The following is a 27,615-nucleotide window of genomic DNA, read 5'->3' as shown; positions in this document are numbered from 1 at the left end:
CAGCACCTGTCACACGCACACTCAGCTTTGCGGAAATTATGGGCATTCTGTCGAAGATTTCTAGCGAAGTAGAAAGCACATGAATCGTACTGTTCAATCACCCACTTCCCACACGCAACAGTAGCTCATGGGTACCACATATAACTTTGCCAAAGTTCTCTGACAAAGTCGAGACACGTGAAGCTTGCAACTCTCACTACATCGCTCTGACCAAGAAGGGTAAAAGAATAGCAAAGAAACAACACTAACAAAGTTTAGACACATAAATTTTGACGGCCTAGCTACCATATTATTACCCACAAGGGTAAAGGAACAGTACCACTGCTGGATAATTGGAAAGTCCCGGTGTGTCAACCTCTGTGCTTCATGGCAAGGTAGACTAGCAAACATGCCCAACCTTTACTCACATTCGAGAAAACACTCCCAACAAGATTGCTTGCCCCAAAATCGAAGAGGCATCGCCCTCCGAATCTCGAGAGCCAGACTCCCAACATGATTACTTTCTCAAAAATCGAAGAGAGGGTAAAGGAACAGTACCACTGCTGGATAATTTGAAAGTCCCTGTGTGTCATCCTCTGTGCTTCGTGGCAAGGTAGACTAGCAAACATGCCCGACCTTTACTCACATTCGAGAAAACACCCCCAACAAGATTGCTTGCTCCAAAATCGAAGAGGCACCGCCCTCCGAATCTCGAGAGCCAGACTCCTAACATGATTACTTTCTCAAAAATCGAAGAGAGGGTAAAGGAACAGTACCACTGCTGGATAATTGGAAAGTCCCTGTGTGTCAACCTCTATGCTTCGTGGCAAGGTAGACTAGCAAACATGCCCAACCTTTACTCATATTCGAGAAAACACTCCTAACTCCCAACATGATTACTTTCTCAAAAATCGAAGACACCGCTCTCCGAATCTCGAGAGCCAGACCCCCAGCATGATTGCTTTCTCAAAAATCGAAGAGGCATCGTTCTCCGAATCTCGAGAGCCAGATCCCCGACAGGATTGCTTGTTCGAAAACCGAAGAGGCACCACTTTCCCAACTTCAAGAGCCGGATCTCCTTGGATAAAGCTTGTCTGTAATCTTCACACGCAACATCAGCTTTCCAGATACCACAGACTACTTTTTCAAAGTGCTCTGACAGAGTTAAAACTTGTGAAGCTGGCAGCTCCCACTACCGTGCTATGACCAAGCAGGGTAAAGGAATAGCATTATTACTTGATGTTAGGGAGACTCCTATATATGTCGACCTCCATTCCCAACGGACAGGCAGACCTACAAAAATGCTCAACCCTTCCTCTTATCTGAGAGGGCACTCCCAACGAAGCCTTTCGAAATATTCAGCTTTCTTTCCCCCCGATAATACCTCTGTAAACAAGCTATACTAGAGCAAGAATATCTCATATCATCAGGGTTAAAAGCAAGAGTATCCCATATCATGCTTTTTCCCTGTCTTTTCCTTTGGCCTTGTTCTTACCTGCAAGACAAGGAGAAAGAGAGCAATCAGTCAGCACTTGGAATCAAGCTTCCAGCCAGGAACTGACTGCCTGGAACCCCTTACCCTGGCATTGCTCTCGAGTACTCATCTTCAACATCTTATGCTTCCAAGGAAGATACCGCATCTGCCTGAGGAACAGATAGGGCAAGTGAGAAGGATACAAGGAAGCATGTGGAGACAAGCGTAACAGCACACGTGCCGATACATCCACTACTCTGTCAAAAGCAAAAGTATCCCATATCAGCAGGGTCGAACGTACTCTAGATTTGATGGACTTGTTTTGACCCTCAAATTCTTCAGTCGACCTTATACTTTGGAGGAAACCAGAAAACCCTCCAGCCCAGTTCAAGAATAAGCCTGTGGAAAGTTACTTCTTCAAAAGCAAAAGTATCCCATATCATCTCTTCTCATTTTTCTTCTCTTTATCCTTCATGCTGCCTGCAAGATAGGGAGAATGTGAACAATCAGCCGGAGCTCTGATTGCTTACCTTGTCTGTTACCTCTTTCAGCAGATCCCCTAGCTCGGCGACTTGGGGGACTCCTACTACATGGTTTGTATCGCGCTTGACCAAGCCTGAAACTACAAGTAAGCTTCAAGTGACATTGATACATTACCTTGTGCATCTCCACCAGTTACAGATACCACCCCTGGATGGAGGAAGAGTACTTTCAGAGAAGATTCCACATCTACCTATGAGACAGATAAGGAAAGTCAAGCCGATACCACACTCCGGGACTTAGAAGTTTCGTGGTTACGAGATCATTCTCCCACAATATTTCCTAATGTCATTTGTACTAAATCATTCACTTGTACTCCCTAAAGGAGAGCTTGAACCTATGTACTTGTGTAAACCCTTCACAATTAATGAGAACTCCTCTATTCCGTGGACGTAGCCAATCTGGGTGAATCACGTACATCTTGTGTTTGCTTTCCTATCTCTATCCATTTATATACTTATCCACACTAATGACCGGAGCAATCTAGCGAAGATCACAAAAAGTGACCGTTTTCGCTACCTAGGATCTATCTTGCAAAAGAACGGAGAATTAGATGGAGATTTCAACCATAGAATACAAGTTGGATGGATGAAGTGTAAGAGTGTATCCGGCGTGTTGTGTGATCGTCGTAGGCCACTGAAGCTCAAGGGAAAATTTTATAGGACGGCAATAAGGCCAACGATGTTGTATGGCACAGAATGTTGGGCGGTGAAGCATCAACACGTACACAAAATGGGTGTAGCGGAGATGAGGATGCTTCGTGGTATGTATGGGCACACGAGAAAGGATAAGATTGGGAATGAGGATATCCAAGGTAAAGTAGGAGTAGCCAAAATTGAAGGAAATATGAGAGAAAATCGGTTCCGGTGGTTTGGACATGTGCAAAGAAGGCCTACTGACGCTCTGGTTCGAAAATGTGACTACGGGACAGAAGTTCAGGGCCGAAGGGGTAGAGGAAGACCTAGGAAAACTTTGGAAGAGACCCTAAGAAAAGACTTGATTACTTGGATCTAACGGAGGACATGACACAAAACCGAGCGCAATGGCGTTCTAGGATTCATATAGCCGACCCCACTTAGTGGGAAAAGGCTTTGTTGTTGTTGTTGTTGTTGTTGTATATTAAATTTACATAAATCCGGCTAGTCCGCCTAGGCACTAGGCGCTAGCTCGCCACTCGACTAGCGCCTAGCGTCTTTTAGAACCTTCCACAATTGTGTGCTTTCCAGTTACCAACTTCCTCTTTCCTTCACTATCCACAAGGCTCATTCTCTTGCACACATCCAACCCAATTGTCACATACTTTGTCACCCCATTCTTCACCTCCACCCTTTTAAATTCTACCAACTACAACTTTGGTGCTCCCATCAACCTCCTCGAGCTTGCCGGCTTCCAAAACACGAGCACCACATGGCCCTAATCCCTTGACCAGTTGTTTTTCATGCTGACAAGAAGGTTAAATTTTAAATTTGTGCAGTGTATTTTTGACACACCAACTAGTTTGCCTTCTGAGTTAGAGTCTGAAATTGGTTGAGAGGTTGACTTGGAAAATAGAAGGTTATTATGATGAGTGAGGGTTAAATGAATGTGTAATGAGGAAGGTGAAAACACTAATAGGAAAAACTATTTGCGCGACAAATGTTTGTGCGACAAAGCAAAATCCATCACGCAAGTGAGTTTTACAGAACGAAACAATAGCGTTGTAGCACAAGATTGGTGCCATTTTGCATGACAGAGCTCTTTGTCATGCAATACAGTTTGCATGATGCAAAAAATATGCTTGTCGTGCAAGGTCAGTAAGAAAAGCACGGGTAATTTTTTTTTGGCACGAAAAAAAAATACGCGATGAAACTTTTCCCGCGGCAACCTTGGGCGACAAAGTCATCGTCGTGCAAAGTTCTTTCAATTTTGGGGTCAGAGCATACAATGCATGGTAATCAGCGGAGCACTTTGCGCGGTAAAGGCTTCGTTGCGCAAAGTCTAGTTTGTTTTTTAGTCAGAGCATTTAGTGCATGTGAATCAGAGGAATCAATACTATATTTAGTGCAAATGTTTGCGCGACAAAAGGCTTCGTCGCGCAAAAACCCTAACCTTCCTATTAATATGCGCGTCTGTTTTCCTTATTCTTCACAATTCTCTTCATGCTTGAATGGAGGATAAAACTGGGAGCAGAGCATGCCCTCCGGGTCCTATGATATGAGGCAATATGTGGAGTTTGCGCATGCAATTGGTGTAGCAATGCAGAATAATTGTCCTACTGCTGAGTGGTATCCTTGGAAATATGTGCCCGAGAATGTGAAGAAGGCAGTGATGGATCAATTATTAGTAAGTGTAACAAATGTTGAAAATAAGAAATTTTGTGAAATTTTTTGTTATACGTTGGAATTAATTATTTGCATATATGTGTAACAATGTAACTATACCCTTGATGATACAAATGAAGAGTTGATGAAGTTAATGGAGATGGCTTCTCCATCAGAAGGGGGGTTACAAGTGCTGGCGTTATGACGTTGAGCAGAATGGAGGACCAGTGAAACACTAGTTTTAAATTTATGTTTTTGAGGACAATTAGGCTTTAATTCATGTTTTGTTGTTTAAAAAATTGCATGGATTAATTCAATTTATTCAAGTTTTTAATTATTTTTAGAATAAATATTATAACTGAATATTTGTTTGTAATTATGAAGTTTATGTAAATATATATACTAAAGATCTATATTTACGTAAACTTCGTAATTACAATCAATTACATTCGTAGCGCAAAGGCCGCAAAAAATGTGGTTAACTTTACTGCCATATTTCGAATCTATATGTTTTGCGCGACGAAACCTTCATCGTGTCAAGTGATGAAAGTTTGTGCGACAAAGGCTCCGTCGCACAAAGGTCATTCAGTTTTGGGTTAGAGCATTCAATGCATGTGAATTAGAGGAATCAGGATCGTATTTTGTGCGGATGTTTACGTGACAAAGGTTTCGTCGCGCAAAGTCCTTAACCTTCCTATAAATATGCGCTTCTGCTCTCATGATTCTTCACAATCTGTTCCAGAAACGCTTTACAATTTTTCAGATTATCATCAATTTGTTCTTTGATTGTTGGTATAATGGGCGATGGTGGTGCGCGTTCGTCAAAGACAATGGATGGCGAAGGTTCCAAAAAAGGTTTGCGCTATAAATTTTGCATTTTGTATAAAGTTTTTATTTAGCTTAAGTATTATGAATATATATATATATATATATTTGTTGATAGACAAGAAGAAAAGAGCTGTGGTACGGGTTCGACACACTTACGGGTTGTGAAGTCAGATATGCGCACCAGTTTTTGGTTCGATGTTGGAGTATTGTTGTGTGACAAATATGTTGCGGATTTGGAGTCTAGGAAAGCCATCCTTGAGGAGGTGAACATGCACATGATTGATGAGTTAGCTGTATATGTTAAGTTATTAGTTAAATAATAATTATGTTTGTTAAATTTAATATAATAGTGAGATTTTTATTTATTAATTTTCGCATGACAGCCTAATTGGGACATTGGTAAAAATAACCCAAATTTGATGAAGGCAATCGATAACATGTTCAAGCCTCGTATCCAGGAGTGGAAGTTTGATAATCAACGTGAGGCTGAACTACAGCGAGAACCAGAACTATCGGTGGAGAAGTAGAATAGTGTTTTTTATTTTAATTTTAGTGCTTATTTAATAATGAGATACGAATTAGAACTTTTTTATTATGAACGGTTTACTTAAATATGTCCTTAATGTTTATTTTGAATAAAATGAATGCATTTTAATAAATATTTATATTAATTAATTATGCATAAATGGCTTAATGAAATAAGTTCTTGATTTATTAAGTATTTATGTGGTTTGAAAAAAATTGAAGACTAAATGGAAAAATTCAATTCATTTTTCAAAAAACGAGTTTTTTTTAATAAAAAAAGGTAATGCGTGACGAAGTATGTTCGTCATGTAAAGGGTTATAAAAAACACGACAAAGCGTGGTTGGATGGCGCCAAAAGTGGAAGCAGCATGTTTTGCGCATTGGTGCTTTCGTCGCGCAAAGTCTTATCACTTTACTGAATTTAAACAAAATGCAGAAGCTGCAAAACACTTGCAGTAACTGCCTTTATGCTGGAATTTCTAGCCTTTGAATCTATGTTGTTGTTAATCTTGGAGGTATACTTTCTTAACAAACTTATTTAATTTCCATTCATTTAAATTGTGTGTATGTAGTTTATAATTGTTGTGAGTTTATGTATTTGTATGCAAACATTTTTGTATGGATGTACAAAAAAATGGTATGCAATGTTCATATGAGCTTAGTTTCTCGTTTGAGAATTAGTTGGATTTCACGAATGAATGCAAAGCATGATTGCGGTCTAATTAATTCTTGAATTGTCCCAAAATATTAGACAGTTTGAGAATGCATAGTTACATGTTGTATTTTGAGGTTCACGCATTAGAGTTTGAACATGGGAAATTTGGTAGCATCTCTTTGCCTTCTTCCGGTGCATTGTAGTTTTTTGTATCTACGTTGTGCACTTAAAGAACTATAGGGAGATGCTACCGAAGTTTTCCCATGATCGAACTCTAATGTGTTGGAACCATAAATTACAGCACGTAACTGTGCATTCTCGAATGAGATAAGACCCATACCGGAGGCATAAGGTGGCATAACATTATTGAAATTGTTGTAACCCTTGTAAATTATTTATGTTTGCAGGTGATATGGACAAACAGTGGATAGGGGTGGGCACTTGGAATCGAAAACCGAAACCGAAACACGAACCAAATCGAACCGCACCAAACGGTTTGGTTTTGCGGTTTTGAAACAGTTTCAATTTTGAAACCGAACTGCAATGTAGGAAATGGTTTGGTTTCGGTTTTGTCTTTTGAAAACCGTATCGAAACCGAAACCGCATGACTTTATTAAATGTTAAATTCTAATTGGTTATTTAATTGAGTCCATACATTTAGTATGGACTCAACAACATCATAATATAGATTGTGTTCCTCTTTTATTTGCTTTCCAATCATCTGTAACAAATTAAATCCTTGAGTTTTAGTCAGACCTCCAGTTCCGAAATTTTCATAGTTTTAAAATTGGAAGGTTCAAAATGTGTAGATTCAATTCTTTGATATCATAAATCTCATAACTCTACTTATAGTGGCTTAATAGGGTACAAGTAATTTATAGCTAATGCTAGTTCTGTTGGTCTTGTGGAAGAGGAAAACTTGCCTCTCATGGGGTCTATATTCCCATGTTACTATAGCTCTCAATGTACTATGCCACGTGATGAAAGCTAGATGAACATGAAGATATACACCCCGTTACAGGGGAGTCCTTCTCCTTAGAAAAAGAAAGAAAGATGAATAGAGGTGGAGTATATCATACGGAGTATGTAGATACGTAGTTTCATCATTTTCAGTGCTGTGAGTCTGTGACAACATTGCTCGGAACAATTGTGATTTGATTTTGATGTAGTTAGATGATCATCAAGATGGTAGTGTGTTAGAATGCAGAACTGTCCAAGAAGATATTCTTGAGGCGAATGTGGCATCTCCAGTTGGTTTATTGAGGAATGGATATGGCACATTGATAGCATGATGTCCATGAAGTAGACAATATGAACTAAGTGCATTTCTTATATTTATTCTTTGATATCATTAAGCAACTTATGAATTAGTATCCCTTACTTCGTTCATAGGTTACAAGATTATTTTGTAGAGACAGCCATTGCCACAATTGTCGATGAAAGTGAGAGATTAAAAATTGACACTAAGCACCTTCAGGAGCTTAGCTTTCGAGTTGGGTCGGTCTACCAATTTGTCGGCGAGCTGCTTATTCAACCGAACAACGAGGTTAGTGGTAAATTACAATTACTTTCACTTGGTTATTTTTTGTGCCGGTCTTTTATATGAGTCGCAAAGTAAGTTGAAACATCAAAACTTTTTTATTGAATTGGATGACCAATTATTTTTCGTAATGTCATAATGCATTAGGTAACCATAATAGTTTTTTCAAACACCAAAACTTTTTTATTGAATTGGATGAAATGAGATACAACTAGGTAACCATAATAGCTTTTTTAAACAATGAAACCAAACCAAAACCATTTAAAACCAAACCGAACCGAACCAAATGGTTTGGTTTCATTTCAGTTTTAGCCTCAAAACCTCATCGAACCAAACCGTAAAAACTTGCGGTTTTGGTTTTGGTTTCACTCAAAACCACACCAAACTGAACAGCGCCCACCCCTAATAGTGGATACATAATCCTAACAGATGTGCTGATCATTATTTGGATGGAATAAATCAGTTCATTGATTTTGCAATTGCAAACAACCGGGGTTCAACTTAAATTCGGTGTCCTTGTAGAAAGTGTAACAACTTAATGATTGAAGATTTTGAATTGTTATATACCATTTAGTTAGAAAAGGGATGATGAAGACCTATACTACATGGAGTCATCATGGAGAACAAATACAACATGCTTCATCCTCACACATTACTCGAGTTATGGAGATAGTTGAATCTGTTGTGGAACCAAATGAACAAATTATGGACATCATCAATGATGCTTTTCCAAACGCTAGTTCGAATACAAATGATGAAGTAAAAGATGACGTCTCTCCCACCATGGACAATGAAGCATTTGAAAAATATGAAAAAAATTAAAAAAGTGTCAAGCAAGAATTATACCCTGGTTGCGAAAGATTTTATGTGCTCACAACCATTGTTGAGTTGATGCATGGCAAAATAAAGTTTCGTATGTCGAACCAGCGTTTTGATTACTTTTTAGGGGTTTTCAAGAGGATGCTTCCAAAGGATAATTTTCTGCCAAAAGATCATAAAAGTGCAAAGAAGGTGCTGAGTGGTCTTGGATTGGGATATGAAAAAATTCACGCGTGTAAAAATAATTGCATTTTGTTCTACAAAGAGAATAAAGCATTGGATAATTGCCCTATATGTAATGAGTCGCAATTTAAAATGACTTCTCAGAATATAACAATGAAGATTTCACAAAAGGTTATGCGTTATCTCCCATTAAAGCCTAGGTTGCAACGATTGTATATGTCGACGCACACTGCAAGCGACATGAGGTGGCATAAGGAAAGATGAGTGGGTGACGATGTTATGAAACATTCTGCAAATGGAGAGGCCTGGAAAGAGTTTGATCAGATGTACCTCGATTTTGCACGTGAGCCTCGGAAAGTTAGATTGGGACTTGAGACAAACTAGTTTTATCCGTTTAGGGTTCTAAACCAAAACCACAGCAATTGGCCACTCTTCGCAATTCCGTATAATTTTCCACCTTGGAAGTGCATGAAAAAAAAATATATATATGATGATGAAATTGTTGATAACGAAAGATTCAGGCACGTCTAGTGATGTTTATTTACAACCGTTGGTCAATGAACTAAATGATTTATGGAAAACCGATGTTCCCACGTATGATAAACCTACCAAGAAGATGTTCACTTTGAGAGTAAGAGTGATGTTGAATATAAACGATTTTCCTGCGTACGATATGATGTTTGGGTAAAGCACTAAGGGTTATTACGCATGCCTAGTTTGCAAAGAGAACACTACGTCTAGTAGGCATGCGAGAAAAGTTTGTTACCTAGGGCATCGTAGATGGTTACCGTGGGACCACCAGTGGCGTTAGAACGAGACAACCTTCTTCAAAGGCACATAGCTTCGACCAAGACCCAAAGAATGGTCTGGAGATGAAATTTTGGCTCAGGTGAATCATTTGGATTTTGCTCGGTTAGGAAAATCTGTAAATAAGACAAGACCAGAGACATCTAAACTGGACACATAAGACAAAGTTGTTCGAGCTCCTGTACTGGTCCAAATTAAAATTGAGACACAACATCGATGTAATGCATGTTGAGAAAAATGTGTTCGATACATTGGTCAAAACTATACTAAACATTGAGGGAAAAACAAAGGACACAATAAAAGCTCGGATCAATCTGGGAAAAATGGGCATTAGGCCAAGTTTATGGATGACGAAGGACGGAGACATAGCAAGAAAGAAGCTTGCATCATTTTCAGTGAAACCGGATAAGAGGAAAGTTTTTGCAGTTTCTATCTTCTGTACAGTTTCCGGATGGGTATGCTTCAAGAGTTTTGATTGTCATGTGATATTTCCATACCTTCTCCCAATGAGAATTCGATACCTCTTGCTAGAAGATATGGTGAAGCCGATAAGGGCAAATTGACCACTTAAAAAACTTGACGGTAGGGGGGAAATTGGCCACTTAAACATAGTCTAGAGGATCAATTAGCTAAAGAAAAAAAGGTTCAAGGGGGAAATTGACATTCACGTAATAGTTTAGAAGGTTAAATGGCAGTTTACCTTTTAAATTAAGCCACATAATAGGTCGAGACAAGCTAATCTATGAGCCCCCACGTTGGCTTGATGATAAATGTGGGTAATTGAAGCTTCAGTAACTGTCGGAGAGAGCATTTTGATGTCTTCAATTATTTGCCCGACAAAGGACAAATTAACCAAAGAATCCCATAGTGCATTGACAATTTGAAGCAAATCAGACTTGCATAAAATATTAGTAAAGCCCCTTTCATGAGCCCAAATCATGCCAATTCTAATAGCCATAGCTTTTGACTGGAGGAAACATCAAAGAAATTCCCACATTTTGCAGCAAAAAAAACCTTCAGTATCATTACGTACAATTAAACCAAATCCCTCTAAGCTTTTCTCACGATTCCAAAAGTAGTCAATATTAAGTTTGAGGCATCCATAATGAGGGACGCACCATTTTGCAAAAGATTGGCAAGAGGGAAGAGAGGAAATTTTCCCCTTATTAATCAACACAAAGCATTACCACCACTGGATTGCTCTAGCCACAATGACATCAGGAGGATCACACTTGTTATTCCACAAAATCTCATTTCTAGCTCCCCAAAGAGCCCAGTAGATCACCATAAAAACTCAAAGAGCGCCGGCTTGATCAGCTTCGCAATGACCATAGCCTAGAAAATGAATGATGAAGAGGAAGAACCTCATAACAAACTACCAAAGTGGGAAGACAATCAAACACATTTAGCAAAAAGGGCATTCCTTTAATAAATAGAAGATTGATTCCTCATGGTGGTTACACACCACGCACGATAAATCAATCATGATGTGGCATTTAGTGAGATCCGATTTAGTAGAGATAATGTTGTTATAAAGCCTCCACACAAAAACTCTAACCTTAGGAGGAACATTGGCATGTCAAATCTTGGTCCAGAAAACAGAAAGTTGATTAAGATTCAGAGGAAGAAGGAGAGCCAATGCAACAAGGTTGAACCACTCCTGCACAATATGGTAGGCACTCTTCACCGTAAATCTGATGTTTGTTTCATAGTGCCAATTTAGTTAATCATTAGGCTATCGTATGCTCACTAGGATATACTAAATAGAGTTCACTTCCTTCTCAAAAAAAAAAAAAAAAAACAAAAAAACAAAAAACAAAAAAGTCAACTCAGCATTCCACTTTCTAGAAATATAGTCAATTAACTCATTAAACGTCTAGAGAGAACAACTTACAGGTTTGGGTAAGAAAATCCGAAATAAGGCTGGTAATGGAATCCTGGGGCCATCCCAAATTCTCAGCGAGACACCCCTACCCACTTGCCACCTAGAGCCTAGAGAGATAATATTACGAGCAACATATATACTTTTCCAAGAATATAAGGCGTTCGCATCCACAGGGGCAGAGAGGAAATTAGCGTTGGAAAAGTATTTAGCTTTAAGCACCCTCGCAACAAAAGTGTGATGTTTCATTAGGATTCGCCATCCCTGTTTCGCCAATAAACTGAGATTGAATGCATAAAGATAAAACACCTTTGACTTTCGGTATACATAGCTTTTTCCAAGAGAGCCAATGAATCTTTTTTCCTCCATCATAATCATTCCACCAAAAGGATGCAATTAAGTGATTTAAGTCATCACAAAAGTATTTGGGCAACAGAAAACAATTCATCGTATATATAGGGATGGCAAGTGCAACGGATTTAATGAGAAGCTCTTTCCCAGCGGCACTAAAAATTTTCCCCTTCCAACTTTGAAGCCTCTTCCAAAAGTGTTCCTTGATGTACACAAAACACTAACTTTTATTTTTGCTCACTAGAGTCAGCATACCCAGGTACATGGCATGTTAGTCCACCCTTTGAACACCTAGCAGATTAATGGACTTAGATTGCACAAGATGCTTGATGTTACGACTAAAACATACCTCACTCTTGAGGAGATTAACTTTCTAGCTCAAAGCACATTCATAAGAAGTAAGGATCTCAGAAATTTGAAAGCATTCAACTTCGTTGGCCCGACAAAAAAGAAGACTATCATCTGCAAATAGGAGATGGTTCATTCACGAGGCATCAGAATAGATGAAGACACTCTAAATTTTACCTTTCTCTTTCTATTTACCAATAAGAGCGGACTTGCCATCTGCACATAAAATAAATAAGTAGGGCGATATAAGGTCCCCTTGCAAGAGACCTCGAGAGAGAAACACATATCCTCTTAGACGCCTGTTGATAATAAAGGAATATGAAACATAGGAAATGAACTCCATCACCAGATCAATCCATTTTAATGATAAACCTATTCTAGTTAATGCTTCTTAGTGCCATTTAATTATGTCGTAAGCCTTGCTAATGTCCAACTTTTAGGACAAGAAGCTCTTCTCTCCACGCTGTCGCTTAGAGAGAAAATTAGAAATCTGATAAACAAGCAGAGAATTGGCCGATATAAGTCTTCCAAGAACAAATGCACATTGGGCAAGTAAGATGATAATGGTAAGGATGAACTTAAGACGATTTGCCATAACTTTTGATGCAATCTTGAATATGACATTGAAGAGACTTGTGGGCCTGAACTGTGTAACATTCTTGGGTGCTTTCACCTTGGGAATGCGAGAAACATGGGTGTAGTTAATTCGCTTCAACACCTTGCCAGAATGGAAGAGACTTTGGATGGCGATAATCACATCCATACTGACGATGGACCAGAATCTTTGAAAGAACATTAGGGACATGTCGTCTAGCCCCGGTGCCTTGGAATGAAGCATCTGGAACAAAGCCACCCTAACTTCATCCACAGACATCGACATCTCCAAACACAGATTCATCTTAGGACTGACTCGAGTTTTATTAACTGGAGAACATCACCATCACCCAAGAGACCAGCTCGAAAAATATCCTCAAAATAATTTAAAACCATTATCTATGTGCCCTTATCATCAGTAAGCCAAGTTCCAACCCCATTGGACAATCCTTTGATATGATTTTTGGACTTTTTGTTTCTAGCTCTCTGGTGAAAAAAAAATCGAGTATTCATATCCCCCTATCGCAGCCATAAGGCATGAGACATTTGGCGCTAATAGGTCTCTTCCTGGCCGAGTAAGACATCCAAATGTACCATTAGATGAGCCCTTTCAATGATGGTAACCTCTGATAATGGTTTAGCCAAGATGGAGCCAAGTTTTGAGCAGACCTTATTAAACTCTTCATGATGCCCTTTGAAAACCACATGTTGCTACTTAAGAACAACAACTATAGTAGCCTTAATTTTATGGACTACTTTAATATTAAGCATATTGTTGTAGTCCTAATAGTTTAGGAATGTGATTGTGTAAATCCTAGGAAACCCTTATGGGATACTACCTTATCTTATACTTTAGATATTATCTTATTACAGTTGTAATCCTATTAGGGTAAGGAATTAACCTCCTTACTACTATAAATAAAGGCACAATGAGGTGAGAAATCACAAATCAAAATTCACTCAATTCTCTCTATGGTTGCCGCACCCTCTCTCTCAATTTCTCTATAATTCTTTAGTCAAATAAGCTTACTACAGGTTATTAGCACGCTCCTGACACTGCGCTAAAGAGAGTTTGTTCATCTTAAATCAAGGAATATTATGTTTTAATCATTCTTTTTATGATTAACTTATTATTTTATTGATCTATATGCTATTGATTCAATTTATTTTTCTATATTAACATGATACAACACACTGGAGATAGAATTCCAACTTTCTGAGAATGATCTTCTACAAATTCAAAGGTTCGATTGTTTTCTGCCAATCAGGTTCCCCTAAAATCTAGTTAGATATTTTTAGCGACCATAAAGTAGGAAAACATTCTACTTGATGCATGAAACCCCTATATTTATATTTACCTTCCTATATATATTGTATATTTCATATATTTGTCAATATATATATATATATGTTCATACATAACGCAAATATAAATTTGCTATGTGGAATTTGAGAGTCAAAGAATGGAAAGAAAATAGAAGCAATTTTGGATTTTTGAAAACCCTAGAGATCGAAAAGAAAATTTAGGAATTCGCGACTGAGCCATGCCACCGCATCGAGTCGACGATGAATCGTTGCCTAGCTGGCCTGAAGCCAAGTCGTGCCATGCTGACCATGCCGACCCATCAACTTTGGCCTGCACCATGCCTCTCGAATGATGTCGCCCCAACATCTAGAAACAAACGCGAAAGGAAGAAAAGAAAAAGAGGTGAGAAAAGAAAGAAAAAGGAGAAAAGAAAGGCTAGAGTGAAGATAGAGAAATATTGAGAGTTATCTTTGTACTCCTATTATTTCTTATAATGAAAGAAACAATTACGGCCACACCGTAGACATAGGCACACTTGATGAATCTTGTAAATACTGTGTCTTATTTACTTTATATTCTACTGCACACATATCCTCAATTTCACAACAATACGTGCATATTAATTCAATACATTGGCATGGCAATTACTTGTGGCTGTGGGGATTGATGCAAATGATAATATGTATCCCATTGCTTATGAACTGGAGACTAAAGAGTCATGATGTTGGTTTCTCCAATTTTTAAATGTGGACCTTGATCCAGTTAGTAACATGGTTGGACTTTTATTTCAGAACAACAAAAGGTAATTATTTGCCTTGTTGTAAAATCGACTGTGGGTGCAGTGGAATAAATGAAACAAGACACAAAATTTACGAGGTTCCTCTACAGTCAGTGTGACTGGAGTACGTCCTCGGGGCAGCAGCGGTGCTTTCATTATAATTTGAAATAATAGGAGTACAAAGATAACTCTCTCTATTATCTCCTCTCATCTTCCTCTATTCTCTCTCTTCCTCTTCCTTCTCTCTCTTCCTTTATATAAACAAAAGAAAGCACTATTCACTTTACAAATTTTCCACAAATGAATAGTAAAAATACTGTGCATAAATAGTAACAAACTATTCATGTGGACCATCCACATAATATTTACAACACTCCCCCTTGGATGGCCACAAGTCTTCGATTGACTCGTTAAAACCTTGATCTGTCTTGGATGCTCCCCCTGATGAGTATCTCCCCCTGATTTCAAATCATTTAGGTTGATGGTTGATCGTTCTGATTTAGTCTCTTAGTAAGAAGAGTTGCTGAAAGAGTTGCTCTACTTATTGTTAACTTTCCACAGCCTTTTTCTTGAACTGGGTTGTAGGACTTTCTGCTAGACTAGCATTGAAGATCGGAATTTACTCCTTTTATCTGGAGCGGAATTTGATTCAAGGGTGGTGGACACTTGATCTTGAATCGGACTTGTGATTTCTTCAAGGACCTTCGAGGCTTGATCTTGAATGAAATTGGACCATGAGGAGCTTCACGTGACAAGTGTTCTTCGGCTTAGTTGGGGATGCATCAACACGTGTTCATTGCACTTGTCTCCACATGCTTCAATGTATCATTTTCACTTTCCTTACTTGCTCCCCTGGCTTCAGTAGTATTTTCCCTGGTTTTCCCCCATGCATGTGTGGCATCTTCTCTTGTAGGATTTGTCCCCTGATGCATGAGTGGAATGCAAACCCTTGCATTTGAATGGTTCATCACTTCTTGGTGACTGGGGACCCAACTCCAACAACAGTTGAAGATGACTACTCGAGAGCAATACTAGGTAAGCAATCAGGAAAGGTTCCAGGCAATCGGTTCCTTACCGGGAGTTTGAGTGGAGGTTCCGACATATTGCTTTCTTTATCCTTGTCTTTGCAGGCAAGAACATGGACAAAGGAAAGGACAGGGAGATTGCATGATATGAGATCATCTTGCTCTGGTCCCTGAAGATATGTGATAATCTTGCTCTGGTGTGACATGTTTGAAGAGGTATTCTCGGAGAGGAAGAAAACTAAGTATTTCGAGATGCTATGTTGAAGATGCATTCTCGGAGATGAGGAAGAGTTAGGTATTCTTGCAGTGTTGCAGGTCTGCCTTGTTATGGAGAACAGAGGTCGACATATATAGAGATTTCTCAATAGCAAGTGGTGGTGCTGTGCTTTTACTCTTGTCAGCAACTGTGGTGTAAATAGAACAGTAAGATTTACGTGTTTTCAACTTTGTCAGAGATCTTTGACAAAATTGCACGCGACATCTGAAAAGCTGGGATTGCGTCTGAAAGATGCCAACGAACTTTATTCAGGAAAATCTGGCTTTTTGAAATTCGGAGAGCCGTGTCGCTTCGATCTTTGAACAAGCGGCTCTGTTGCCTCTTCTTTTATAGAGACATCAATTGTGTTCAAGAGTATGCTCAGAAAGTTGCTGCCTGTAGAAATTTCCTCTATCTTGCACTTCTGAAATTTTATTTGACCTCTGTTTTTCCTTCATCATTTCTGAAAAATGACTTGCCCATCTAACATTTGCTTAGATTTGAGTCTTAGGAGTGATACAGACGAGCAGCGTCATGATAATATATGGCGCCCGTCCTTCTTATCTTCTAATGGTCCTCTTACGGTTGGGGACTCTGTGATGAAGAATAACATAACTGCTACTGTGGTAGCTAGGAATCTTCTCACTCCAAGGGATAACAAGATCCTTTCAGAACGGTCTGAAGAGTTGGCCGTTCAAGACTCATTGGCTCTCAGTGTTCAGTGTGCTGGCTCTGTTTCCAATATGGGCCAACGCCTACTTGCTCAAACTCACCAAATTAAATCATTGATGGCGGAGGTGGCAAGTCTTAAACAAGAGATCAGAGGGCTCAAGCACGAGAATAGGGTGTTACACGTGCTTGCAAATAGTTACTCTACGAGCATGAAAAGAAAGCTCGACCAACTGCAAGAATCCGAAAGTCGGATTCAAAGTGATCACCAGAGGTTCGTTGCTAGATTCCGAAAGCAACTGATGCCTTCCCCTTCTGGTGTTTTGCTAAGTACTGGGGTGCCACATGATCAATCTCCAGTGCCTCCCCCTTCTGGGGTACTTTCGAGTACTGAGGCTGCACATGAGTAACCTTTGTGAAGGCTCCATCCTGTTTGTTTGTTTTAACTCATGTGTATGTATATATCTGTAATTTCTTGGAGATATTAATAAATAAACTTTATTTCATTCAATGTATTGTGCCAAATACAATAAAGCATATACTTCACTAAGATATGGTACTTCTGGACCAAATATTAATTTATCTTTACCCTCACGAAGATAAATGATTATTCTTAGTGTCTTCATCATATGAGTATTCAACTCATAATCTTCAATCCATATGATTCTTTTAATATCATAAATATCATGGATAAGATTCGTGTTGGTAGATTGTTCGATCTGCAGCTCGAGACAATAATTCCTTCAACACTTTATAATTTTTCTAGACTCTTCAGGAGTCCCAATTTAATATCATCAACTCTTCAAGAGTTCTAATTTAATGTCATTGACTCTTGCAAGAGATTTTAGTATGTTGCAACAATATCATAATGATAGTACTCACTAAGGCAATTTATATCATCCATTGATATTGAGTACATAATTTATGCTTTACCCTTCGGGGGCTTACTTCAAGCAATTTGAATCCTTCAGGGATTTTCTACACTTCATGACACATTTTCCTTTGAAATTTATACAGAGCAATTTGCTCCCATGTATATTTGAGGGATTTACTTATGGAGATATGATGTGGGTGACTCACAACCCTTCATATATAATTCTCCATTTATATGAACTCGTTTACAACCTTGTGTCATATCATGTAAGTGTATTACACTGTATTACAAATGCCCATTTATATAATCTCCTTGGTTCAACATCTTTTGGCTATTTGTATTACATTCAAATATATAGGTCCATTTTTCCACGTTCTTACAAAATTGTAATGGAATTGCCTTTCTCCATTTTGGCCAATAATTTTCCTTTTGTCGACGAACAAAAGAACGTGACTCAATATTAACACAGCTCATTGATGAATTTAGTAGCTACTTGTAAAAACCAAAATTACCATTGGTTATCATCAATCTGTGATCCCATATTCTCATGTGCATGCGCATGTATAAAAGCTTTTCATTTCTCTGGATATCCATTGCCTCTTCAAGGGCATTACACTATCTCTTCCAGGATAGTCATAGTTTAGAGAATGCGGATCATAACCTCTTCTTGAGCGTTATAGAGCTTGGATTTTAATCTCCACTTCCAAGAGTTGAGTCATTTAGAACCTATACGTCAATCATGCTTCATGCATGAGACATCAATATTCCCATGTTTGTGGATTGTCCTATCTGGGACGTGTATCCACGCGGCGACTGTCATGCTTCTGGCATGCAACAGTTATGCTTCGGGAATGCAATAGTTCAGTAGTGCCATATTATTCTTCTTTTGAATAACTGAACCTTTTGAGTTTAAAAATCTGCCACGCTTCAGGCGTGCAACAGATAAATCATTTACTGTCTCATTATTTTATCCAACAGAGACATCAATTCTTGTAGGCACATTTGCAGTAAGTATATATGATTTCATCACTTTCGTTGCATCATTCAATTATTCATATTTCATTTTCTTATTGATTGCTTCGTGAATCAAAATAAGACAAATTCTCTTCGTTCTTCTGGAACGGTCTTTTCTCATCATTCTTTTGGAATGATATTTTCTCATCGTTCTTCTGGAACGATATTATTTTCTCCCCCTAATGTCAGGAAAATTGTCTTATCAAAATGACAGTCCGCAAACCAAGCGGTAAATATATCCCCAGTCAAGGGTTCTAAATATTGAATGATAGATGATGAATCAAATCCAACATAAATTTCCAGTTTTGCGTTGATGCCTTATTTTAGTATGTTGTGGCAGTGCAATAGGCACATTGATAACACAACCAAAAACTCATAACTGTATAATGTTTGGCTTGTGCCCAAACACAAGTTGTACTGAGTAGTATTGATGGTTGGAAACTGGTCTCATCCGAACTTAATAATGCGTCATGTAAAATGACATGTCCCCATGTAGAAAACTGGTAATTTCGTTTTCATGAGCAGAGCGCGGGTAATCAATTTCATCCGCTTAATAAATGTTTCTGCTAAACCATTTTAAGTATGGACATAAGGAACTTCTGGTCCTTATTAAATAGTCTATGGACTGAGATTTTTATGACCTTTATTATAATTAAGTTGAGGCACTGTGGCACTTCAAACTTACGGTACTCATCAAGGAATTTCATATCCTGATCTTCAGGATCAAAGGACTTCATGCCTGATCTTTTTTGTATGATGGAACTTCGGGTCCTATCATTTTATGTGATGAGGATCAAGAAACTGCAGGTTCTGATCTAATCAAGGAACTCTGGGTCCTTGTTATACTCATTGTAACAAAAGATAAGTACAATAAATAAATTAAAGCAATAGACGGTAATTCCAGCCATAATGAATAAATTGCATTTAAGTAAATAAAGCTTGTGACAAGGGCTTTAATTCAGCACCATCAAAACTTAAAGCAATAGGCGGTAAAACCGTCCATGGTAAATAAATTGCTTTAAAGTAAATAAAGCTTGTGACAAGGGCTTTAATTCAGCACCATTCACATAAATATCAAAGCTTTAAAGCAAAGGGTAATAATTCTACCCACTTGTAAATAAATTGCTTTAAATAAATAGAACTTGTGACATGGGCTTTAAACCAACACCATGCACATAAATAAATACATATTTTTGTTTCTTATTCATTCACATGTGCCGTGTACCATCCAATAATCTTTGTTCTTTTCTCCTTTTGTGTCAACATCATGCACCAAAAATCCACCTTTCCAAATTTTTTTTTTCATCAGAATGGTGCAACTCACCATTCCAAAACCTTTTTGTTTTCTTTAAATAGTCCAACCGACACACCATCCATTTGCTCCCTTTTTCAATTTATATATATATATTTTTCTTTCTTTCCAACTATCCAAAATAATCACACTTTTCTTTGTCTGCCACTTATAAGAAGATCAAACCGTTAGATTTAACTCAAAATTTAGTATGATATGGATAAGAAGATACCAAACAACTTTCGTGAAGAAACAGTTTCGAGCTGAGCTTCTGAAAATGAAGGGTTGGTACTCATAAGATGGCTGTCCAGTTTTCTGGAAGTTGAAGTTTTCAAAGCTCATATGATTGTCGGATTTTCTGCCAATAATAATAACAATACTTATATAACCACATGTATGTTTACTTTAAGAAAATTAGTCATTTAGAGATATAAGAATGAAATGAAAAGATTTTCTTATCTGTGAGATTCCAGCCGATAGAGGTGAGAGGTAAGTAGTGCTTTCCACTGACATGAGAGCTTCTCGTGCTGATATCGTGTTGTAAAATCGACTGTGGGTGCAGTGGAATAAATGAAACAAGACACAAAATTTACGAGGTTCCTCTACAGTCAGTGTGACTGGAGTACGTCCTCGGGGCAGCAGCGGTGCTTTCATTATAATTTGAAATAATAGGAGTACAAAGATAACTCTCTCTATTATCTCCTCTCATCTTCCTCTATTCTCTCTCTTCCTCTTCCTTCTCTCTCTTCCTTTATATAAACAAAAGAAAGCACTATTCACTTTACAAATTTTCCACAAATGAATAGTGAAAATACTGTGCATAAATAGTAACAAACTATTCATGTGGACCATCCACATAATATTTACAACATGCCTTAATTTTTTTGGAATATCTTTATATAATAAATTGAAATGTTTTAATTTTTCGTTTCTTTCCTGAAAGTCCACCCATTCCATGACCCATGGAAACAAATATATAAATATGCATACATACATACATACATACATATGTATATATATGTATATATATATATATATATTCATAAAAAAAAAGCTTTATATCATTGATTGTTGTTAACTCCGCCGTGTAAGTTTATCTTACATTGCCGGTCCCAAGCCCGGATAAAGGAGGAGGGGGAGGGCGTCAGGTAGTCGACAGCCGGCACTCCATGATTACGTTGAATCCTTATGAAAATGAATCCAGAACGAAATCGCGCTAAAGCTAGGGCGTCACCCGTAAGTGGCGCGCTGTGTGGCCCGAGCACAGTGATAAGTGAGCAAGGGTCGCTGTATCTCCATCGGCACCCGGATGCAGTGTTAAATGAGCAAGGGGGCTATAGAAACTTCTTTTCGAACGACTCCACTCAAAGTTGTTTGGGAGCATATGCTCCTATCAACTTTACACGAGACACACAAAAGAAGTACTTTGATCCTATTAGACGGGGAAGGGTGAAGAAGCTAGGACAGAAGGGTAGAGTTCAAGAGAGCAAAATACGTTTAGGAACGTGGAATATAGGAACCTTGACGGGAAAATCTATGGAAGTAGTAGAAGTTATGGTGAGGAGAAGGATAAATATTATGTGCCTACAAGAAACTAAGTGGGTTGGTCGTAAGGCAAAGGATCTAGAAAACTCAGGGTTTAAACTATGGTATTCCCCCACAAATAGAACGAGAAACGGGGTTGGCATCATCGTGGACAAGACCTTGACACAAGATGTTGTAGATGTCAAGAGGGTAGGAGATAGAATCATGGCAATCAAGATTGTAATAGGACAAGAACTTATCAATGTAATTAGTGCGTACGCACCTCAAGTAGGGTTGGATACGAGTTCGAAGGAGAAATTTTGGGAAGACCTTGGAGACTTGGTGCAAGGAATTGCTCAGACGGAGAAGTTATTTATAGGAGGAGATTTAAATGGACACGTGGGCAGGGAGACAGGCAACTATGGAGGTTTTCATGGTGGCCATGGTTTTGGGGAGAGAAACGAGGATGGGGAAGCTATCTTGGATTTTGCAATGGCATATGATCTCTTCTTAGCCAACACCTTCTTTAAGAAGAGAGAAGAACATGTGATCACCTACAAGAGTGGGTCGTCAAAAACACAAATAGATTTTCTTCTAATGAGGAAAGGGGATCGTATAACTTGTAAGGATTGCAAAGTTATACCAGGAGAGAGCGTGGCTAATCAACATCGCTTGTTGGTGATGGATGTACATATCAAAAGAGTGAGAAAAAAGAACAAGACTTGGAAGTGCCCAAGGACTAGATGGTGGAATCTAAAAGAAGAAAAACAAGTCATTTTCAAAGAGAAAGTAATCACCCAGTGTGTGTGGGATAGAGAGGGGGAAGCTAACCAAATGTGGGATTTCATGGCTAGTTGTATCCGAAAAGTACCAAAAGAAGTATTAGGAGAGTCCAAGGGCTTTGCCTCACACCAAAAGGAATCTTGGTGGTGGAATGAGGAGGTACAAACAAAGGTGAAGGCTAAAAAGGAATGTTGTAAAGCCTTATACAAGGATAGGACCGATGAAAATGGTGAAAGGTATAGAAAAGCGAAGCAAGAGGCGAAGAAAGCTGTGAGAGAAGCTAAGTTAGCGGCTTATGACGATATGTATAAGCGACTAGATACCAAAGAAGGAGAGTTGGATATCTATAAACTAGCTAGAGCAAGGGAAAAGAAGACAAGTGACCTAAACCAAGTGAGGTGCATCAAGGATGAGGATGAAAAGGTTCTTGCTACAGAGAACGCGGTTAAAGACAGATGGAAAGGTTATTTTCATAATCTTTTCAATGAAGGACATGAAAGGAGTGCTTCGTTAGGGGAGTTGAGTAACTCAGAAGAGTGTAGAAACTACTCTTTTTATCGTAGAATCCGGAAGGAAGAAGTGGTTGTAGCTTTGAAGAAGATGAAGCATAGAAAAGCAGTAGGCCCATACGATATAACAATCGAAGTGTGGAAAGTTTTGGGAGAGACAGGTATAACATGGCTCACTGACATTTTCAATAGGATTTTGAAAACGAAAAAGATGCCAAATGAGTGGCAAACGAGCACTTTGGTGCCTATCTACAAGAATAAGGGCGATGTACAAAATTGCATGAACTATAGGGGTATTAAGCTAATGAGTCATACAATGAAGCTCTAGGAGAGAGTCATTGAGCATAGATTGAGGCAAGAGACACGGGTTTCGGACAACCAATTCAGGTTCATGCCAGGGCGCTCAACCATGGAGGCAATCTATCTCTTACGAAGATTGATGGAAAGATATAGAGATGGGAAAAAAGATTTACACATGGTCTTTATAGATTTGGAAAAAGCGTATGATAGGGTCCCAAGAGACATTCTTTGGAGGATTTTAGAGAAGAAAGGAATACGAGTAGCATATATCCAAGCTATACAGGATATGTATGAAGGAGCAAAGACTGCCGTAAGAACTCATGAAGGACAAACCGAAAGCTTTCCCATAACTGTAGGATTACATCAAGGCTCATCCTTAAGTCCTTACCTTTTTGCGTTGGTAATGGATGAGTTAACAGGACATATTCAAGATGATATTCCTTGGTGTATGCTTTTCACAGACGATATAGTGTTGATAGATGAAACTCAGGAAGGGGTAAATGCAAAGCTTAACCTTTGGAGAGAAGTGTTGGAATCTAAAGGTCTTCGCCTAAGCCGATCAAAGACAGAATATATGGAGTGCAAGTTCAGTGCAAATGGAGGCCAAAACGAGTTAGGGGTGAGGATCGGAGATCAAGAAATACCAAAGAGCGATCGTTTTCGTTACCTAGGATCTATCTTGCAAAAGAACGGAGAATTAGATGGAGATCTCAACCATAGAATACAAGCTGGATGGATGAAGTGGAAGAGTGTATCCGGTGTGTTGTGTGACCGCCGTATGCCACTAAAGCTCAAGGGAAAATTTTATAGGACGGCAATAAGGCCGGCGATGCTGTATGGCACAGAATGTTGGGCAGTGAAGCATCAACACGTACACAAAATGGGTGTAGCGGAGATGAGGATACTTCGTTGGATGTGTGGGCACATGAGAAAGGATAAGATTAGGAATGATGATATCCGGGGTAAAGTAGGAGTAGCCGAAATTGAAGTAAAGATGAGAGAAAATCGGTTACGGTGGTTTGGACATGTGCAAAGAAGGCCTACTGACGCTCCGATTAGAAGATGCGACTATGGGACAGAGGTTCAGGGCCGAAGGGGTAGAGGAAGACCTAGGAAAACTTTGGAAGAGACCCTAAGAAAAGACTTAGAGTACTTGGATCTAACGGAGGACATGACACAGGACAGAACACAATGGCGTTCTAAGATTCATATAGCCGATCCCACTCAGTGACTTGGATTTTCCAAGTCTCCAACCGAGAAGTTTTCCTCACTCGGGAAATTAAGGGAACACTACCTCAACCTACATGCCCCACTCACAAAGCTTCAACATACAAGCTTCAACAAAAGAAAATTCAAAGAACTTAGCGAAGAAGGCTTTGGTGTATTTAACACAATACGTTGAAATGAAGGAAAGCTTATTTATTGATATCCCCGATAAGTTACAAATATGTACATATACTTGAGTCAAATTAAACAAACAAGAGGGAGCCTTCACAAAGGTTGCTTAGGAGAAGTCTCAGCAGTCGGTAGAGCCCCAGAAAGAGAAGGCACCGGAGGGGGATCATTCGGAGCCTCAGTACTGGACAAAACCCTAGAAGGAGGAGGCATCAGAGGTTGATCATTTGGAGCTTCAGTACGCGGTACAGCCCCAGAAGACGAAGGCAATAAATGCCTTTGGAACAAACCCACAAATATCTGATGATCAAGTAAAACCTGACCATCAGATTCCTTCATCTGGTCAAGCTTCCTCTTCATGTTTGTAGCATAGTCATGTGCGAGCCGGTGCAACTGTTTATTCTCATGCGTGAGCCCTCTAATCTCCTGTTTGAGACTCATCACTTCAGCCGCCAATGATTCAACTTGGCGGGTTCGAGCAAATAGGCGTTGGGCCATATTAGACACAGAACCTGCACACTGAACACTGAGAGCCAGAGAATCCTTAACAGCCAACTCATCAGACCGTTTGGAAAGTAGTCTGTTATCTTTGGGAGTGAGAAGGTTCTTGGCCACTACCGCAGCGGTCATATCATTCTTCATCACGGAATCCCCAACGGTAAGAAGACCAGTAGGGGAGACGAATGATGGGCACCATATGTTGTCTGGAGAAGGCGGGGCTGCCTCTTCAACAAGGTTCAAGTCAAAACGACGGTCGGAGGGGCCAGACATTTTCAAAGGTGTTGAAGAGAGAAGGGGTCGGACAAATCAAGATCTTAGAAGTGCAAGAATTGAGCTTCTACTGGTGGATATTCAAGTGTGCTTTGGAACTTAATGTCAGCCCCTATAAAAATCTGCACTCGACGAAGCTTCAAAAATCGAAGAGGCACCTGCTCAGAAATCGAAGAGGCGTTTGCTTTCTCAAAAGCTGGGCTGCTCAGAGACCACGAGGGTCGATCTCAGAAATCGAAGAGGCGTTTGCTTTCTCAAAAGCTGGGCTGCTCAAAGACCACGAAGGCCGATCTCAGAAATCGAAGAGGCTTGCTTTCTCAAAAGCTGGGCTGCTCAGAGACCACGAGGGCCGATCTCAGAAATCGAAGAGGCACCTACTTTTCCAGCCTTGTCAGCACCTGTCACACGCACACTCAGCTTTGCGGAAATTATGGGCATTCTGTCGAAGATTTCTGGCGAAGTAGAAAGCACATGAATCGTACTGTTCAATCACCCACTTCCCACACGCAACAGTAGCTCATGGGTACCACAGATAACTTTGCCAAAGTTCTCTGACAAAGTTGAGACACGTGAAGCTTGCAGCTCCCACTACATCGCTCTGACCAAGAAGGGTAAAAGAATAGCAAAGAAACAACACTAACAAAGTTTAGACACATAAATTTTGAAGGTCTAGCTACCATATTATTACCCACAAGGGTAAAGGAACACTACCACTGCTGGATAATTGGAAAGTCCCGGTGTGTCAACCTCTGTGCTTCGTGGCAAGGTAGACTAGCAAACATGCCCAACCTTTACTCACATTCGAGAAAACACTCCCAACAAGATTGCTTGCTCCAAAATCAAAGAGGCACCGCCCTCCGAATCTCGAGAGCCAGACTCCCAACATGATTACTTTCTCAAAAATCGAAGAGAGGGTAAAGGAACAGTACCACTGCTGGATAATTGGAAAGTCCTTGTGTGTCAACCTCTGTGCTTCGGGGCAAGGTAGACTAGCAAACATGCCCAACCTTTACTCACATTCGAGAAAACACTCCCAACAAGATTGCTTGCTCCAAAATCGAAGAGGCACCGCCCTCCAAATCTTGAGAGCCAGACTCCCAACATGATTACTTTCTCAAAAATCGAAGAGAGGGTAAAGGAACAGTACCACTGCTGGATAATTGGAAAGTCCCTGTGTGTCAACCTCTGTGCTTCGTGGTAAGGTAGACTAGCAAACATGCCCAACCTTTACTCACATTCGAGAAAACACTCCCAACAAGATTGCTTGCTCCAAAATCGAAGAGGCACCGCCCTCCGAATCTCGAGAGCCAGACTCCCAACATGATTACTTTCTCAAAAATCGAAGAGAGGGTAAAGGAACAGTACCACTGATGGATAATTGGAAAGTCCCTGTGTGTCAACCTCTGTGCTTCGTGGCAAGGTAGACTAGCAAACATGCCCAACCTTTACTCACATTCGAGAAAACACTCCCAACAAGATTACTTGCTCCAAAATCGAAGAGACACCGCTCTCCGAATCTCGAGAGCCAGACCCCCAGCAGGATTGCTTTCTTAAAAATCGAAGAGGCATCGTTCTCCGAATCTCGAGAGCCAAATCCCCGACAGGATTGCTTGTTCGAAAACCGAAGAGGCACCACTTTCCCAACTTCAAGAGCTGTATCTCCTTGGATAAAGCTTGTCTGTAATATTCACACACAACATCAGCTTTCCAGATACCACAGACCACTTTTTCAAAGTGCTCTGACAGAGTTAAAACATGTGAAGCTGGCAGCTCCCACTACCGTGCTATGACCAAGTAGGGTAAAGGAATAGCATTATTACTTGATGTTAGGGAGACTCCTATATATGTCGACCTCCATCCCCAACGGACAGGCAGACCTGCAAAAATGCTCAACCCTTCCTCTTATCTGAGAGGGCACTCCCAACGAAGCCTTTCGAAATATTCAGCTTTCTTTCCCCCCGATAATACCTCTGTAAACAAGCTATACTAGAGCAAGAATATCTCATATCATCAAGGTTAAAAGCAAGAGTATCCCATATCATGCTTTTTCCCTATCTTTTCCTTTGGCCTTGTTCTTACCTGCAAGACAAGGAGAAAGAAAGCAATCAGTCAGCACTTGGAATCAAGCTTCCAGCCAGGAACTGACTGCCTGGAACCTCTTACCTGATTACTTACCTGGCATTGCTCTCGAGTACTCATCTTCAACATCTTATGCTTCTAGGGAAGATACCGCATCTGCCTGAGGAACAGATAGGGCAAGTGAGAAGGATACAAGGAAGCATGTGGAGACAAGCG

The 27,615-nt window shown here is 39.6% G+C and overlaps 1 protein-coding gene and 1 long non-coding RNA gene across 4 annotated transcripts; one reads left to right on the top strand and one right to left on the bottom strand.

The window, feature by feature from the left end:
• Positions 1 to 26,927, bottom strand: LOC126586166 (uncharacterized). Of its 2 annotated transcripts, XR_007610760.1 has the most exons (4): positions 26,328 to 26,927; positions 26,068 to 26,109; positions 616 to 791; positions 1 to 397 (listed from the first exon to the last, which is right to left on the bottom strand). It is a non-coding gene; the product is annotated as an uncharacterized LOC126586166 (long non-coding RNA). The 2 variants fall into 2 exon arrangements; XR_007610759.1 differs by lacking the exon at positions 26,068 to 26,109 and having other exon boundaries at positions 3 to 397; positions 26,286 to 26,924.
• Positions 4,141 to 5,714, top strand: LOC126586165 (uncharacterized). Of its 2 annotated transcripts, none has more exons than XM_050250868.1 (4): positions 4,141 to 4,315; positions 5,057 to 5,148; positions 5,237 to 5,384; positions 5,505 to 5,714. In XM_050250868.1, exons 1-4 carry the CDS (start codon positions 4,166 to 4,168, stop codon positions 5,646 to 5,648), a joined length of 534 nt encoding a protein of 177 aa, XP_050106825.1. In that variant the 5' UTR covers positions 4,141 to 4,165; the 3' UTR covers positions 5,649 to 5,714. The 2 variants fall into 2 exon arrangements, with proteins under 2 accessions (XP_050106825.1, XP_050106824.1); XM_050250867.1 differs by having other exon boundaries at positions 5,036 to 5,148.
• Positions 26,928 to 27,615: the final 688 nt, after the last annotated feature.

This window comes from Malus sylvestris, chromosome 10 (assembly GCF_916048215.2).
Source record: "Malus sylvestris chromosome 10, drMalSylv7.2, whole genome shotgun sequence".
NCBI lineage: Eukaryota > Viridiplantae > Streptophyta > Magnoliopsida > Rosales > Rosaceae > Malus > Malus sylvestris.
The sequence above is the reverse complement of the archived record's forward strand: the minus strand, read 5'-3'. Positions and strand labels throughout refer to the sequence as shown.

Coding starts and splice junctions, on each gene's coding strand:
- LOC126586165 (XM_050250867.1), top strand. CDS start 4,166: ATGCCCTCCGGGTCCTATGATATGAGGCAATATGTGGAGTTTGCGCAT. Junction 4,316..5,035: donor CAGTGATGGATCAATTATTA/GTAAGTGTAACA, acceptor AATCTGTTCCAG/AAACGCTTTACAATTTTTCA. Junction 5,149..5,236: donor TGGCGAAGGTTCCAAAAAAG/GTTTGCGCTATA, acceptor ATTTGTTGATAG/ACAAGAAGAAAAGAGCTGTG.